Here is a 16984-nt window from a genome sequence, read left to right as displayed (position 1 = left end):
AAAAATAGAGAAAGGAAGTGTCTATCTTATTCTCAATCCTAAGAGAAAGATATTTAGTCTTTCCATCAAGTGTAATGGTAGTTGTAGCTTCTTCCATAGATGCCCTTTATAAACTTGAAGAACTCCCCATCTTTTCCTAGTATTCTTGGTTTTATCATGAACTTATATAGGATTTTTCCAATACTGTTTCTAAATGTATTAAGGCACCATATGGTTTCTGTCCTTGATTCTTTAATATATTAGTTTGTTTTTGTGCGCCAGGGCTAGATAACAGTTGGTAATGATTCACTTTGCTAGTGTAATTAAACATTGATATGGATGTTTATTTTCTTGTAATGTCTTCGGTATCAGAGTTAAATTGTTGTTCCTTCTGTCTTTAGGAAGAATTTAAAATATTTGGTAAAATACATGATTAAGGCCTCTATACCAGGCTTTCCTTAGGGGAAGGCTTTAATTACTAATTCAGAATCTTGTGACCATTTGATTTTGTCTAGAGAAATTCAATCAAGTGCAGTGACCCTGAGAGATACTGTAGCTGGCATTGTTGTTGATCTGATCAACCATAAATCAACCACTTCATTGAGTGGCCACTGATTGTTAACTTAAATAGTTGAGCAAACAGAATAGTTTCTTATGTTGGTACTTTAAAAACCTTTTCAAATATTATCTGGCTTGCAAATTCATGTAATTGTGGAGAGTAGTTTTCAAAGTTAGCAGTATCTGCCAGCAGTTTTTAAAATAAAGTATTTCATAGAATGAGAAGCATCTTAAATGATTTGATTTTCTATTTTAATATTTACAAAGGCTTTGCAAACATTTCTTACTCCCTGTAAAACATGTGCATTACATGGACCAAGTACGAAAGCTTAGCGGTAAAAGTCCTCACCTTGCAAGTGCCAGGATCCCATATAGGCGCCAGTTCTAATCCCAGAAGCCCCACTTCCCATTTAGCTCCCTCCTTGTGGCCTGGGAAAGCAGTTTAGGATGCCCAAAACTTTGGGACCCTGCACCCGCGTGGGAGACCCAGAAGAAGCTCCAGGCTCCTGGCTTCAGATTGGCTCAGCTCCAGCCATTGCGGCCGCTTGGGTTTGAAACATGTATGGAAGATCTTCCCCTCTGTCTCTCCTTTTCTCTGTATATCTGCCTTCCAATAAGAATACATAAATCTTTTTTAAAAATATCCATTACAAATTGAGAAACTTTTGTCTTCTGCCTGTTACATTGCTGCTTCTCATAATTTTTATTTTCCCTCTAAATGCAGGGTTTCCAACTGGCTTTTTTAAACATGCTTTTTTCAGTGGAAGTTCTGGTGTATGCTGAGTTTATTATTATTATTATTATTATTATTATTATTACATCTATAGACCTTGACTGAAGATTGTAGCCCAAGAACTTTAATAACAAAACTTTTTATGAGGGATCAGATTAGCTTGACATATTAAATGCTTATTTTAAAAATGGAATTCTGTGAAAGGTATGTGAAAATATAGATTAGATCTTTAAGTGAATTATGATTTCAGGTTCACAGTGTTAAGGACATTTTCCAGTTGTCAAGCAAATGGCCTCACAATACAGAACAGTCTGCAAAAAATTATTTCTGCTCTACATAATTAATTTGAAAATCATATACAAGAATATAAAAGATGTGATGTTGTTGTGGCTGTTGTAACTCATACCACTTGTGGACCTTGTTTCATGGTTTCTCACTTATGGTAATGTATAGTGATGGAGTACTTGGGTCTATCATACAGACATGGGGTATAATGGAACATGCATCCCTGCTTCCAGATGAAAGATGGATTCCCAATGAAACTGTTGGACATGTGTAGACAGTGGGATCCTGGACTGTCTGACATTGTCTGTACCAACAATGTTGGGGTACATTTAAACAATAAACTGATAGAATTATGATTCCTTATGAAGGATTACACTATTGTAACAAAATGGGAAAAATCTGACGTGGGGTGGGAGTTTGGGGTGGAATCCCAGCCTACACAAAATTGTACCACACAATTCAAAATTCAAAATAAAAATATATTTTAAAAAGAATATAAAAGATAGATACATAGATAGACATTTTATTATAACTGTATAGTAATCCCCCAAATATTATTCCTTTTTTATCATTTTCAGTTGCATTGTTTTGCCTTGATTTTTAGTAAAACAGCAAGAGGAGATGACTAGATCTTATAAGTAAGCAGAAAAATACAGATATATTTTACCAAGCTCTTCATTTCATCTTGTAACCACATCTTGATCCTTTTTCTTAGACCAGAAGATCAATTCAGAAGTTATTAGAATGGGAAAATAATAGATTATATCACAAGGTAAGAAGTTTAAGTGAGTAAGTGCATCATTCCTATATTTGTATTATCAAATTGAAAATGAAATAAGTACTTAAATGATACTTTTTCATGCCATGGAGGGAATGGATTATAGAGCTAGTACTCTGTTTTTAGTGTATTTTGTTTGCAAGGTGTTTCAGTACTCTGTTGTGAGCCTTATACTTATTCATGAATGATTTTCAGTGATTTCAAATGTATGGATTATGATTAGTTTAAATTTATGTATAAGTTTTTAACAAAACTGTTCTTTCCAGCTTGCTTTGCACTGGAAGTTGACTAAAAGGAAATGCGAAACAAGCAATATGATGGAGTATGTAAGTATGAAGTTCTTAATTATATATTTTGGATTTTTACCTAAATACAGCATTTCATTTTTTATTGTTTATTAGTTCTTTCTTCCTTGTTTCTGAGATTCTCTTCCATCTTTAGATTTGCAAACCCAAATTTGAAAGCTAACAATTACTTAGACCTTAGAGAAGTATGCTTAAATAGCAATAGCTAGTATACTTAAATAGCAACATTGTACAATGTTAATCTTTATTTTTTTATGCATTTATTGATCTATTTATTTGAAAAACAGAACAACACATAGAAAGGGAAAGACAATGAGATCTCTTATCTGCTGGTTCACTTTCTAAATGACCAACAATAGCCAGAGCTGGGCCAGGATAAAGCTAGGATCCTAGAAATCCATCTGTGTCTTCCACATGAATGGCAGACACACAAGTGTGTGGGTTATCATCCTCTGCCTTTCTAGGTGCCTTGCCAGGAAGTTTATCATAAATAGAGTAACTGCAAATAACAGCCCTAAGCCATTGGGCCATGTCAGCCCTAAATTTTATTTTAACATAAGCATGAACTATAGAGTATTATGATGGGGCCAGCTGCTTTTGAACAAAACACTTCTAAATCAAAAATTCTTAAATTTGTTAAACACCTTACATACATAGGAATTGATTTCTGAATTCTTAGTACATAATGTTTTTTTTTCCTTAGCTGGCATTAACTTTTTAAATTAATTAATTAATTTTAATTAATTACATTTCATTTTGTGACACAGTTTCATAGGCTCTGGGATTCCCCCAACCCCTCCCCGTACCCTTCCTCCATGGTGGATTCCTCCACCTTGTTGTACTATTACAGTTCAAATTCAGTCAAGATTCTTTCATTGCAAGCATATACCAAGCATAGAGTCCAACATCTTATTGTCCAGACAAATTAAATGGTTTCTTAGGGAAAGCATCTCTGATCTGAAGGCAGAGCTGGCAGAATATTGTCCCGACCAATTAAAAGCTACAACATAACATCAACAACAATTTACAGCATTATGGAGTTAATTGACATGGTATTGAGTAACCAGTATGTTAAAAAAAAAAAAATGCAAGTTCTTAACCACATCCTGTGACTACTTCATTGACAAAGTTACTGTTCTTTAACTTTTCATGAGGAAACTAATGGTTCCTTTTTTTTTCTGTGAGCTCTCAATTCCAGTCACAAAATCTACTCATAAATTACATATAGCCAATTTAATTGCTTCAGCACTAACATTCAAGATATTATTAAATTTATCAAAATTTCACTGAAATACAGTGTATATTTAATAATAAATAAGGATTATTATGTTATTTCTCCATACTTTGAATTGTTTTGGGAAAAATGTGCAGATGACTACAAATCTAAAATTGATTATGCATAAAACATATAAAATAATTTAGATGTTTATTGTCATATTTGGGCAGTTTATTATTTCTCACAAATAACTTTTGGAAGATAGTAATCCTCAACTACTATTTATATTCTATTAAAATATAAACATTTTTCCTCATTTATGTAACAGTTTTAATCCTTTCTATTTTGCAAAGAAAAAAAGGTAGGTGGGAGAAGAACATAATAATGTAATAAATAGGATTTGCTCCTCTGAGTCAAAGCAAGTAGTTACCATAAATCAGGCGAATAAAAACTCTTAGCTGCAATTAGTTTTGTTTCCCAGTTTAGTTTTTAAATTGTCAATTTAATCCCAACATGAGATAAGGTCTTTATCTAACTCTATTTCATGTTTTGACTTATTTATGCTGTAGAATAGGGTAGTATATAGTACAGTATAATATAGGATATAGTATCTATAGTATAGTGTAGGATCAAAAAGAATATAGTCCTATGAAAAATTATTCTAGAATTTATTGAAAATATGTTATAAATAAGTGAAAATGGTTCTGTCAATATGCTCTCATTTGTTTTATTTTACAGGTAATACTAATAGAATTCTTACCAAAATATCCCATTTTTCGACCTGACTGAGAAGTGTTATTCAGTCACTTCTGTGTTTCCTGTCATTTCCTACCCTTAGTGCCTTGTAGATGATTTTGGAATGAAGATGGTCTCCTTTACTGTGTTCAATTTATTCTTTATAATGGTAGAATATTCTCCTTGCTCTTCTATTTGTGTTGGTTTAAGAAGAAAAATTTGCACATCTTTTCTGTTGTTAAATGAGGCTTGTGTTTTGCACTCTCAATTTTTAAATAAAAATACACATCAGCATATACATATGTGTATATGTATCCATATATATTTGTATATATATATATTTACCACTAAAGATAAAACATCAACGCTGGTGTTTTAAAAAACAAACAACAACAAAAAAACCCCACAAAAACCTGTTCTCAGCATGCTGCCTTATAATTTTCATACTCACTGTTTCTAAATATGCATCATTTTTCTAGGCTACTTATTGCTCTGTAATCCCTTACTGAACACACTTAAATAAGCTTTTGGTAGCTTTTAGAAATGATTTTACTCTGCTTTTAAAGGACATGCAATTACTAGCACTGGTTTTGTCCTGCACTTTGCTAAACTGTTAGTGGATGAAATATATTCAAACTCCTAAAGACTTGTAAATATTGTCTCTTTGCATAATGTAAAATGTGGTATGCCATGGTTTACAGAATGTAATATTACTCTTACTGTATTGCCAACTATTCTGCATAGATTTTAATAAGAAAGAGGTTTGCAAGCATCCTTTTGAATGTAGAGATTGTTAACATGCCGTTTTATGGCAGAGCCATAACAAGTATGTTAAAAATTTCAGGTGTAGGGCAGGGTTGCCCTTTATAACAAATGGGTTAAAATTGAAACTAAGAACTTTACTTTTCCCACTTAATTCAACATTTCCCATTTTATCCTCTCTCTCCATCCCCAACAGAATTTACTTGACACTTGACACATTTCACAGCCTCACTAGCCATCATTTGTTTCCCTTTATGTATCCTTTTCCTCCTTTGGAAATATACACAATTATGACCTTTAAGATTTCAGATGTCTCGGGAGGCTTAAAAACACTGTTAACCTACTTTTCAAGTTGCAGTATTCTACTTAATAAAAGAGAAAGAACTCATTTTGAAAAGGTAAATTTAACATCTAGTGACTGATTCATAACTGGTCAAATATTCTCAATCTGTATTTGAGGACCTTTTTTAAACATTTGGATGTTATTAATGGAAAAGATAAGTTTTTAGACAGAAATATTTTAGTTTATAAATTCACCACACATATAGCCACTTGACTGATTTGTGCATATTTCTGTTTCTCCTCACAATTAAGATGAGAGCACCGTGCTCTTAATTCTATTAGAATTTGGAGTTTGAGCATAACAAAAGTTTTATGTTAACTCAACTGTAAATGTATGCCTTAGTGTAGGCATTATTTATAATTTATGTGCTAAAATTAAATTACTTTGTCATCTTACTCAGTGCTTTCAGTAAACTTTTTAGGTAAGCATTCATCCCAGTAAGGAGAATAATCATTTGTGCATACAAGGGCAAGCCTTCTAAGCCACTTTGAAAAATACATGACTAATTTGAAATCCACTACTTGATATGTGATGGTAATTATTTGCACAAATGCTTTTTCCATTTTCCTTTGTAGAGTTTCATTATCCCCATGCCATCTAGACTCCTCACATCTCTAACTTTTAATATATTGTATATGCCTGCAAATGTCAAAGGTCTGCCTGCCGCAAAATAGAAGATATATTTTTATAGACAAGGTGGAAACCTCTGAAAATGCATACCAAATGTCTTGTTTTACAGCTAAGGTCAGGGAAATATTGTATCTGTTGTATATGTTCTAGCTAACATCACCAACCTTATGCTTCAAACTGTGACATTTTAATACTAAAATTGATTTTCAGCTTAACAAAATTTCTAATTATCAATGGTAGCTTTTTAAGTGGCTGCCCTTAAAAATCTTTTTTTCTGTAACCTTGGGATTTCACCATATAGTAGTAGTCATAGTAACTTTTTCTGCCATGTATAAATCACACTTGGTTTTGCTCAAAAACAGCAGAAAGTGGTGAATTGTTTCCATGAAACAAATATTGAGACAAGAGTAGAGTGTATCTGAGGGTGACAGAGTGCAATTCAAGTCACAGTACTATTTGTCATAAACAATATGCCAGCTTACATAAACCTAACTTTTAAACTTACTCTTAAATTGATGATTGTATTGGTCGTTATGCTTGTTGATTCATCTTAGTTTTCTGACCTACTCAGAGAACACCCAATTTTCTTTTTATCCTGTCTTCTGTGACTACTTTTTCAAACTGTTTACCTTTGCGAGGGACTGATAAACAGGTTGGATATTTTGGAATGTTAAGTGAGAGGAGGTCTTTTGGATGTAATTGGCAGTAGTGAATACTGAGATGACAGAGCACACTGTAGTGATTAACTCCTCTCCAATCTCACCTTTCTTCTTTTATCCTCAGGATAGAACACACTCATATTTTTTCATTGGATTAATAAAATATTTTTGTGAATTATTTTTAGATTGAAATAATTGTGAATTTCTTTATTATGTAATATTGTTTCATGAAACCTACCTTGGTGGTGGTTTCTAGAGAAACAGAGTATTTATTTGCCAAAATTGGTAAATCTCACAAGGCTTTGTTCTTTAACATTAATATTCCAGTGCTTCTATTTGATCTGAGATTCTGGCTTGAATTGATCCAGTTGATTGTTTTTAATCTTGTCCTAAAAGCCAGTGGCATTTGATTTATTAATAACAAAAATGGACAAGTATCATTCACAAATTTATTAACTCCATCCCAAACATGTTCTCTGTTCTTTGTTCCCTCCTACCCCTATGTTAATTTAGGATAAAGACCACTGTAGTTAAACTTTAGCAGTAGATGGAGAAGTGCCTTGTCTTTTTTGAACAAAAATAACATAATATGCTGAAGGAAGAATGAAGATTGTTAGATCAGTCACATAAAAACTAGTGTAATTCTAGTGCTGATGAGCATATAATTTAAAATGATTCTAAAAAGACAACAGTTTTTGACTGAAGCTGTACCAGAACCCACTTGAAGTATTTAATGCACATGCTATTCATATTGTCATGACCTATCAATACTAGTATCTGAGCAGTTAATCAAGCTGTTACTATTTACTACTCTACCATTTTAGTGAACTTTATTTTCATTTTTTTAAATAATGAGTAAAGTTTAATAACATTTGTAAGCCTTTGAACAAATAGGGTTTTTTACAAATGTATGAGAGCTTTAAGAAATCATTGCATTTTTATTTTGTTTACAAATAAGCTGCCATTTAAAAAAATAAAACCTTACTACTTGAACATAAAGTCCACACACAATATTTCAGCGTAAGTTTCTATATTGTCCTAGGATGGTATGGAAATTGTATTCACCTAATTAATTGGAACAGTTTCACATTATGGAAATTTTTACTAATTTGATTAGTACTCTAAGTATTCAAATTCATTGAAATTAGGTCTACTATTTTTGCAAAAATTGTCAAATTGTTATAATTCTAAAAGGAAATTCTTGGGAAATTTTCTGTAGAAAACAGTTATTAATCCCTGTTCATGTAATAGGTTGAATAAAAATAATTGAAAGATATGAATCTTTTATCATAACCCAAATTTCTCTTAACTGATTCTGAGCCTGTCTTTTTGTTTTGATGAGAATCAAAACAACCTGAGAATATGTTCCATTTTCTGTGAACTTTGTCAAATTCACAATCTATGACAGAAATGATATAATGTCCTGTAGGCCCCAGGCAAGTCACTTACATTGCATGTAAGTCTTCTTATCTGTGAAATTGTGGGACTGAACCTCAAGTTGGACAGGAAATCGGAAATCAGCTATCATTCTGTGATTTTAGGAATTCTTGGGGAATTTTATTCCATAGAATCTCAAAATGATTGTTCTTGGATCTACTCTCAGTGCCTTGCACACAATGAAAGTTGAATTTGCCAACTGGCTGTCAGTTAATGTATGTTGATATCACATAGACTCAAAAAACAACCTGATGCCTGCTAGACTTTATCCCTTCATGATAAGATTAAATGATAGTTTTGCTGAAAACTGAGGACTGAAGTATACATACTTTGCCTATGTGGAATCTGATTTGTTCAGGTGTTACAAGCAAGAAACATAGTTGTGACAGCAGTGATGATACAGGAGGACCCACTTTAGCATTTATGTGAAAGCTTTCATGTCCTATCTTATATCTATGCTAGTGTCTTATCAAGTTCCATATCCTCAGAAAGATCTATCAGAATAAATTTATAAAATTAAGTGGAAAGGGAAGTGATATGGAATTCAAACCCAAGTCATTCCTAGGTTAATTCTTAGCTCTGCTGCTTAATTCCTCTGTACCTCATGTCCTCATTGTTGAAGTGGGGACAAAATCGGGACCTACCTCACAGGGGAATTGAGGATTTTTTTTTCACATATTAATGGGCTCTGAGGTTGATTGAAACATATACTGGATATCATAATTGTGTAATTTCTAAGTAGATTTCTTTAAATGTGTGATGTTATGTTTTCTTTCTGCAGAATAAGTGTTGTGGATTATTTTTCAGTGGTAAATTTGTTATTAATACCATATTTGTTAATTATGGGTCATTATGCTTTGTTAAAACTTGATTAAGGGAGGAAAAGCAAGTAGATATAAATCAATGGTTCCCAACTTGGGGCAGATGAAGATTGCAAGAGTGGGGGTGTCCTTTCACAACATTTCTGAAGAATAATCTAGAAGCCCATCATAATATTTCTGCGGCAAAAACCAACTAAGACATTGGATTGCCGTGTATTTGTTTATATTCTTTCAATTATTAACATTGTTTATTAACATTGACCAGAAGCTATGAATTGCAGCATGCTTTTGATGAATAAGAAAAAGGCTATTATTACATGCAATGTAGTAAATATTTGAAATCAGATAGTGAAGAGATCTTATTTGACCCCCTCCACAGATGATTTACCCAAGTCCCTAAATACTTGTAATGAGACACTAGGTTATGTGTGTGCGTGTGTGTTCTGATTACATCAGGCTATATCATTTCAGTTTAGAATTTGCCTTCAGGGTTTTTCTTCTGTTTCAGAATGATATAACTGAAAATTATTTGAATGTGTAATTTAACGCATACAGAGATACACATAGAATTGCAAATGTGGAAAGTGTTATAATGACATTCTAGCATTGGCATTAATATCTACTTCTAAGTCTCAAAGTAGTTTGGTGTATAAACTTAACATGATGTATCAAGGCAATAATTTCTCAAATGTTCTTTTGACTCCTGCTTATTTGTTGGTGTTTATCTTGGCTTAATTTTCTTAATTTTCTGTTTTTTCAGTAAGCAAATAGTATAAAATTATTTTAATGCCTGACTTTGGAACAAGTTCCAAATGTTTGAAAATATGTAATCTATGAGATAGTTTGCCATCCTTGGACTAACCACATTCAATTATGAGTCTCAGCTGCAAGAACAGGACATCTGAATAGCTAGAAGCAGGCACTAATCAAAAGACCTGGATGAAAACTCTAGGATTTCTGCTTTTTGGCAGAGGATTCCTGTTGGGACAGCTTTACCAGAAAAGAATAATAGTGGACATGTCCATTCAAACCAAGAACTTTCATGCATCTTGTATTGTTACATAGCCTGTGGAATGAATTCATTTTCCCCATGAGTCCAGGAATGACTCCCCTGGAAGAACTCAACCCATATACAGCTGTGCCAAAATGAAGGATACCTGCCTCTCTGGAACTCACTGCTGCTTCTGTCATTGTTCACTTGTCAGATAAAACTTTATTATCTCAGGATGCAAAATTAAAATAAAGTACAGATCTATGTTAATGAATTGAATTGTGTGGGATTTTCTTTTTTATGGGTGTGTGTCTATTTTCCATTCCATATACTTGTATTGTTATAAGGTAATTACTTGATGCTTCCTTTAAATATATATGTATGCATGTGTGCACATTTGTATGTGTGTGTGTGAGAGAGAGAGTGACTTAGAGAGAAAGAGCAAGAGTGGACCCTTCCGTTCACTGATTCACTTTCCAAATACCCTCAATGGCTGGAGTCAGCTATGCTAACGTGGGGAACCAGAAAATCAATCCAGGTATAGTAGTACAAGAGCCTCCCAGGGTCTGTATTAGCATGATGCTGGAGTCTGGAACTGAAACCAAGAATGAACCCAGGTACTAAGGACACTGGACATCTTAATCACCCTGTCAAGTAAATGCCTGCCCCAGGGCTTCCTTTTAAAAATTTTATCTTTTTAAATGCTGTCCCTTCCCACGACTAATTGCTGATGTTGTGTCTGATCTATAAGTACCTCATACTAGATCATCTATATGAACCTTTGTTATGCCTAGCGTTTAATATTTGGCTAAATGGAAAGTGATTTCTAGGAACTGGCATTGTGGTCAGTGGGTTAAGGCACTGCCTGGAATGCTGGCATCCTATTTGGGCACCAGTTCACATCTGGGTTACTCCACTTCCAAGCTAGCTGGCTTTGAATGCTCCTGGGAAGGCAGCAAAGGATGGCTCAAGTCTTTGGACACCTTTACACACACTTTGAAGACCCAGAAAAGGCTCTTGGCTCCTGGCTTCTGGCTCCTGGCTTCAGTTTGGCCCAGCCCTGACTGTCATGACCAATTAGAGAACTAGTGAGTGAATGAAAGATAAAGGAAGATAAATTTCTTTTCTCCCTGTTTCTCTCTTCCTTACTCCTCCCCTCCCTGCCTGCATTTCAAATAATCAAATAGAAAACACCCATTCACTTCTCTTTCTCTAAATATAGAAATATAGAAAGTGGTTTCTAAGAAACCCTGTATTCACCCTGTGTGCCTACCTGTGAATTATAAAAGTGTTGTACAAGTACAGCTCTACCTTCCTAAGTAAGAAATGTGGAAAAGTGAAGCCTTGACAGCAGTTTTAGCTTTCCTTACCAGCATATTATGTAAGAAATTCAAGCATTGAATTTCTATTTGAGTTACTAATCAACCTGATTAACATGAAATAATAGGGTTTTTTTTTTCATCCTATGCCTACTTTTTGTAAATTCCATCAAAATCAACAAAATAAAATCTAATAAGAGAAACTGTTCAGTGTTTCCTGGTGTCTTTGGCAATTTTACAAAGTGTTTCAAAAGAACTTTTTAAGTTTCAAAACATTAACACAGAGATGACACACCTAAACCTTAGACATTTTTCAAATTGATTAATTTGAAAGGGTGACGGAGAAATGGCTTAACAGAGAGAGAGGGAGAGAGAGAGAGAGAGAGAGAGAGAGACCTTTCATCCCCTGGGTCACTCACCAAGTGGCTGCAATGTCTAGGTCTGAGGCAGGACAAAGCCAGGAGCCAGGAATTCTATCTGAATCTCCTAAGTCAGTGCAGAGCCCCAAGCACTTGGGTCATCTGCTGCCTTCCCAGGTGCATTAGGAGGGAGCTGGATCAGAAATGGAGCAGCTGGAACTCAAACTGGCACTCCAGTATGAGATGCTGGTTAAGAAGTTTTAACATGTTTTGCTTTAAGCTTTACTAGATTGATTGGGCAAAAATCTCTACTTGTGGATGCCTGCTTTAAAGTGAAGTAGCATAGTCTATGTGGGAAATGTTTTTACATTACGTTTCACATTGAGGGCAGAAGGCATAAGCCTTTGAATCTGCATTAAATAATGCTTAAGAGTTCACAAGATAGGGCCCTGCGGCGTGGCCTAGCGACTAAAGTCCTAACCTTGCATGCCTCAGGATCCCATATGGGCGCCGGTTCTAATCCCAGCAGCTCCGCTTCCCATCCAGCTCCCTGCTTGTGGCCTGGGAAAGCAGTCCAGGATGGCCCAAAGCTTTGGGACCCTGCACCCATGTGGGAGACCTGGAAGAAGTTCCTGGATCCTGGCTTCAGATCGGCATAGCATCGGCCATTGGGCTCACTTGGGGAGTGAATCATCAGATGGAAGATCTTCCTCTCTGTCTCTCCTCCTCTCTGTATATCTGACTTTCCAATAAATAAATAAAATATTTTTTTAAAAAAGATAAAGAAAAAATAAAACCAAACCAACAACAAAAAGAAAGAGTTCATGAGATAATTACATAAATGTGGGAAGTTTCCTGAGGGCTACTAGAATTCTTCAGTTATGATGACCAGAGTGTTTGTAATCCCTCGTAACCCAAGCAACTTCTAGCACAGGTCAGAACACTCAGTCTCATTTTGTTCATCATACCTATTTTGGGAGTTGGGTTGCATCAAGGTTATAAGCCTAAGACATATCCATCCCTCACACATAGTTTTTTTTTTTTTTAACCTCGATTTGAAGTAGTTGCCAGTAATAGACTTCACAATGGAAGCACAGGTTGCTGGTGGCTTGTAAGAAATCCCACTTAAAAACACTTCAGGAGCAATCTGTTCCTTTTAGATGATGCATTTATTTCCTATTTTCTCAGGGTCACTGCTGTTCATTCTCATCTCCCTGAGATTTAGGTTATTTTTCTTATGGTGTAGTTAAAAGCAAAGCATTTCTTGAACCTGTGTTTCTTTCAAACTTGGGTGAAAAATGCTTATACACACCGTGCATTCTTACATTATTATAACTAGTTATTGTGGATTTTATGAAGGAGAATGTGTATACATGGTGCATGTTTGCACAGGTAACTGTTTTACATAGCTATTTCATTCATCAGTTGTATCTAATTATGGGCACTTGAGTTTTAGATCCCTCAAACAATCCCTAAAGTTTCATCTACTTCTGACATTGAGTTTCCATGAGGTGATTCTTAGAACATTGGGTATTTGGAATCATTAGGCCTCTGAAATGATCAATGTGCTTACGATACTAAGTAAATTTCAAAATACTATGGTGGTGTCACAGTCTCTATTATAACATAATCACAAGCAGGAAAAACTAACACATTATTTTAGAACTGAACCTTGATGCCAATGTTGTGGGTAGCAGGTTAAGTTGCCACCTACGATGTCAGCATCCCGTAGAGGCTCCAATTCATGTCCCAGTCATTCCACTAACAATCCAGCTCCCTGCTAATACGCCTGGGAAAGCAGCAGAAGATGGATGGGCCCCTTAATCCACATGGGAGACCTGGAAAAACCTCCAGGCTCCTGTGTTCAGCTTGAAACAGCACAGGCCATTACAGCTGTTTGAGGAGTGAACCAGTGATGGAAGGTTTCTTCCCTATGTTATATTTTTTTCTCTCTGTAACTCTACCTTTCAAATAAAATCAGTTTAAAAAATAAAGCAATCATGTTTTAGTGAAATTTAAAAAAAATTACTCTGAGCCTTCACATCTTTTTCTTAAAGATGTATTTATTTGTTTCTTTAAACAACATAGAGAGGAGAGAGAGAAAGAGAACTGATTTTCTCCCCGAATGGCCACTTCAGTGAAGTCTACACCAGATCAAAGCAAAGAGCTTATAACTCCATCTAGATATGCCAAGTACTTGCATGTGCCCAAGTACTTGGGCCATCTACCATTGTCCCATTGCATTAGCAGGGAGCTAGATCAGAAGCGGAGCAGCCAGGACTTGAACCTGAGCTCATATGGGATGACAAATTTGTAGATGGCCGCTTTACACTCTGGACCACAATACTGGGCCTTTATGTGCTTCCCATCTTTTCAACAAAGTATTGATCAATGCAGTATTCATCTCTTAAGGATGATAGCACCAAGGGTGATGCTAACATGATGAGAAGTCTTGTTAGAAATCTGCAGAACCTGTGGTCTCTTTTTTAGATGGAGACAGGAGTACTGATTTTTTTTTCTCACATTGTGTTTAATCAAAATGATACTGACGTGGAAATATTTGGAAAAGCATTTCGAAGATAAGCTGAACTCAGTGTTTAGACATTGCAACTAGAATTAAGTCATTTTATAGTTGAATAGGGTCTATATTAGAGTCTTCTTAATGAAAAGTGTGGCAACTAGGGCTGGTGTTGTGCATCAGGTTAAGCCACCACTGATGGTGCCAGCATTTCATATGGTCACAGGTTCGAGTACTGGCTGCTCCACTTCCTACGCAGTTCCCTGTTAATGCATCTGGGAAAGTAGCCCTTGGGCCCTTCCACCCTTGTATGAGACCTGAAAGAAGCTCCTGGCTCTGGATTTGATCTGACCTAACCCTAGTAATTGTGGTCATTGGGGGTATGAATAGGATGGAAGATTCCCTTTCTCTGCCTCTATAGTTGTGCCCTTAAAATAAATCTTAAAGATGTGACTATTGAGATTTTTTCTTTATTATAAAAATACTTGCTTCCATTAGAAAATACAAGGCAAACAAATATGAGAAAGTAAAATTTCCACCATATACTGCAATTTTAATACATTTATTTGTGCAACATTGTCTGCATTTTTTTTTTCAGAAAATACGATTTTCTGTTTTTCAATCTGTTTGAAATGCAGAAAGAGAAATTTCATCCTGTGGTTCACTCCCCAAATACCTGCAACAAGCAGATCTGGGCCAGACTGAAGCCAGGAGCTTGAAACTCTTTGGATTTCATACAAAGGAGACAGGGAACCAAGTACTTCGGAAATCATCTACCTCCCAGGATGTGTATTAGCAGGAAGTTGGATCTGAAGAGGGGTAGCTGGTGCTCAAACCAGGCACTCCAGACATCCTAAGCAATGACTTAAGCCACTGCAACAAATTTTCATTCAAAGGAAAAGTAAATTATACTGTTTACCACATACTTTCATATATTCCTACATACATATTCTTTGAAACTAAATCATGGTTCTGTAAAAGTATAAAATATGAATATAACACAATTTTTAAGTACTTATTATTTTTTTAAGATTCACTTATTTTTATTGGAAGGTGACATATACAGAGAGGACAGAGAGGAAGATATACCCACTGGTTCACTCCTTAAGTGGCCAAAATGACCAGAGCTGCGCCAATCTGAAGCCAGAAGCCCAGAGCCTCTTCGAGGTTTGCCATGCGGATGCAGGGTCCCAAGGCTTTGGGCCATCCTCGACTGCTTTCCCAGGCCACAAGCAGGGAGCTGGATGGGAAGAGTGGCTGCCGGGATTAGAACCGGTGCCCATATGGGATCCTGAGGCATTCAAGGTGAGGACTTTAGCTGCTAGGCTACTGCAGCAGGCTCAGGACTAGTTTACTTGAAAAGTCAATTTAAAGACAAGGAGAATGAGAGACAAAGATTAATGGGAATGCTTCCAGCTTTTCCTCACTCAGTCTTTGCTGGCTATGGGTTTATCACACATTCTCTTGATTCTGTTGAAAAATGTTCCTTCTGTGCACAATTTGTTTAAAGTTGTTTAAAATTAACGTGAAAGGGTTTTTAAAAAAAATATTTATTGTATTATGTGACACAGTATTATAGGCACTGGGATTCCTCCCACCCCTCTTCCAACCCTCCCCCATGGTGGGTTCCTCCCCACCGCTGCGCCAACCACAGTTCAGGTTCAGTTGAGATTCCTTCATTGCAAGCATACACCAAGCATAGAGTCCAGCATCTCGTGGTCCGGTCAAGTTCAGCGGCTTCTTGGGGAGACCCTCCCCGGTCCGAAGACAGAGCCAACAGAGTAGAATCCCGATCAATTAAAAGCCCCAACATAACATCAGCAACAATATGTAACGTTAAGGGATAAATTGACAAAGTAGTGAGCAACCAATTTGTCAAAATTGGATGCATGGTCTTAACAACTTCCTGTGACTATTTCAATGACATTTCAACAATTGAGATGCGAAACAGTTTTAGGAAGAGTGTGCAGAGAAATCTTCTATACCTTGGTGAGGAGTACTTAATCCCCATGTCCTACCTAGTAAGGTGTGTGAGTCCATGCTGACCAAGCCTTTCTTGTTCCTTGTTGCTCTCTGCCTATCCATTCCAATTTGTGAGTGTGTGTGTTTGTGTTGGGGGGGTGGCTCTGGAGCATTGTTCATGGTCATTGCAGAGAGGGTGGGGACCCGAAGTTGGAGCCAAGTAAGAACCAGAGATAGTTCCTCTACCTAGTCCGAAAGGGAGTCCATTGTTCTGTTTCTGAAGACCGCTCAGGTTTCCTGGTTGTTGTTCCGATGGCCTTGGATCCTACAATGAAGGATTCAGTTTCTTCCATCCTGTGTGGATGTCCTCTGAGTTCTCGGCCTCCGATGGGATGTTATATCAGATAGTTTCTATCCGTCTGTTGAGATGTTCAGGTTTTTCTTCTCTTCAGTTTGTTAATGTGATGTATATTGAACCATGATGTGTGTATATTGAACCATCCCTGCAAATCAAGAATAAATCTTACTTAGTCCAGATGTATGATCTTTCCAATATGTTGATGGGTTTGATTAGCTAGTATTTCATAGAGGAAT

The 16984-nt window shown here is 35.9% G+C and overlaps 1 protein-coding gene across 3 annotated transcripts in view; it reads left to right on the top strand.

Annotated features, from left to right (window-relative positions):
* The window catches only part of CHIC1 (cysteine rich hydrophobic domain 1), a 65660-nt gene extending 55158 nt beyond the window's left edge, over positions 1–10502 (top strand). For 2 of the 3 annotated variants that reach the window (XM_040999510.1, XM_040999508.1), the window contains 3 exons: positions 2271–2327; positions 2600–2659; positions 4593–10502. In XM_040999510.1, the coding sequence (XP_040855444.1) occupies positions 2271–2327; positions 2600–2659; positions 4593–4643 (168 nt within the window). In that variant the 3' untranslated portion in view covers positions 4644–10502. The remainder of the gene's footprint in view (positions 1–2270; positions 2328–2599; positions 2660–4592) is intronic. The other variant, XM_040999509.1, reaches the window with a different exon arrangement.
* Positions 10503–16984: the final 6482 nt, after the last annotated feature.

Source organism: Ochotona curzoniae, unplaced genomic scaffold (assembly GCF_017591425.1).
Source record: "Ochotona curzoniae isolate NIBS_2020 unplaced genomic scaffold, NIBS_Ocur_1.0 scaffold_1852, whole genome shotgun sequence".
NCBI classification, from domain to species: domain Eukaryota; kingdom Metazoa; phylum Chordata; class Mammalia; order Lagomorpha; family Ochotonidae; genus Ochotona; species Ochotona curzoniae.
The sequence above is the reverse complement of the archived record's forward strand: the minus strand, read 5'-3'. Positions and strand labels throughout refer to the sequence as shown.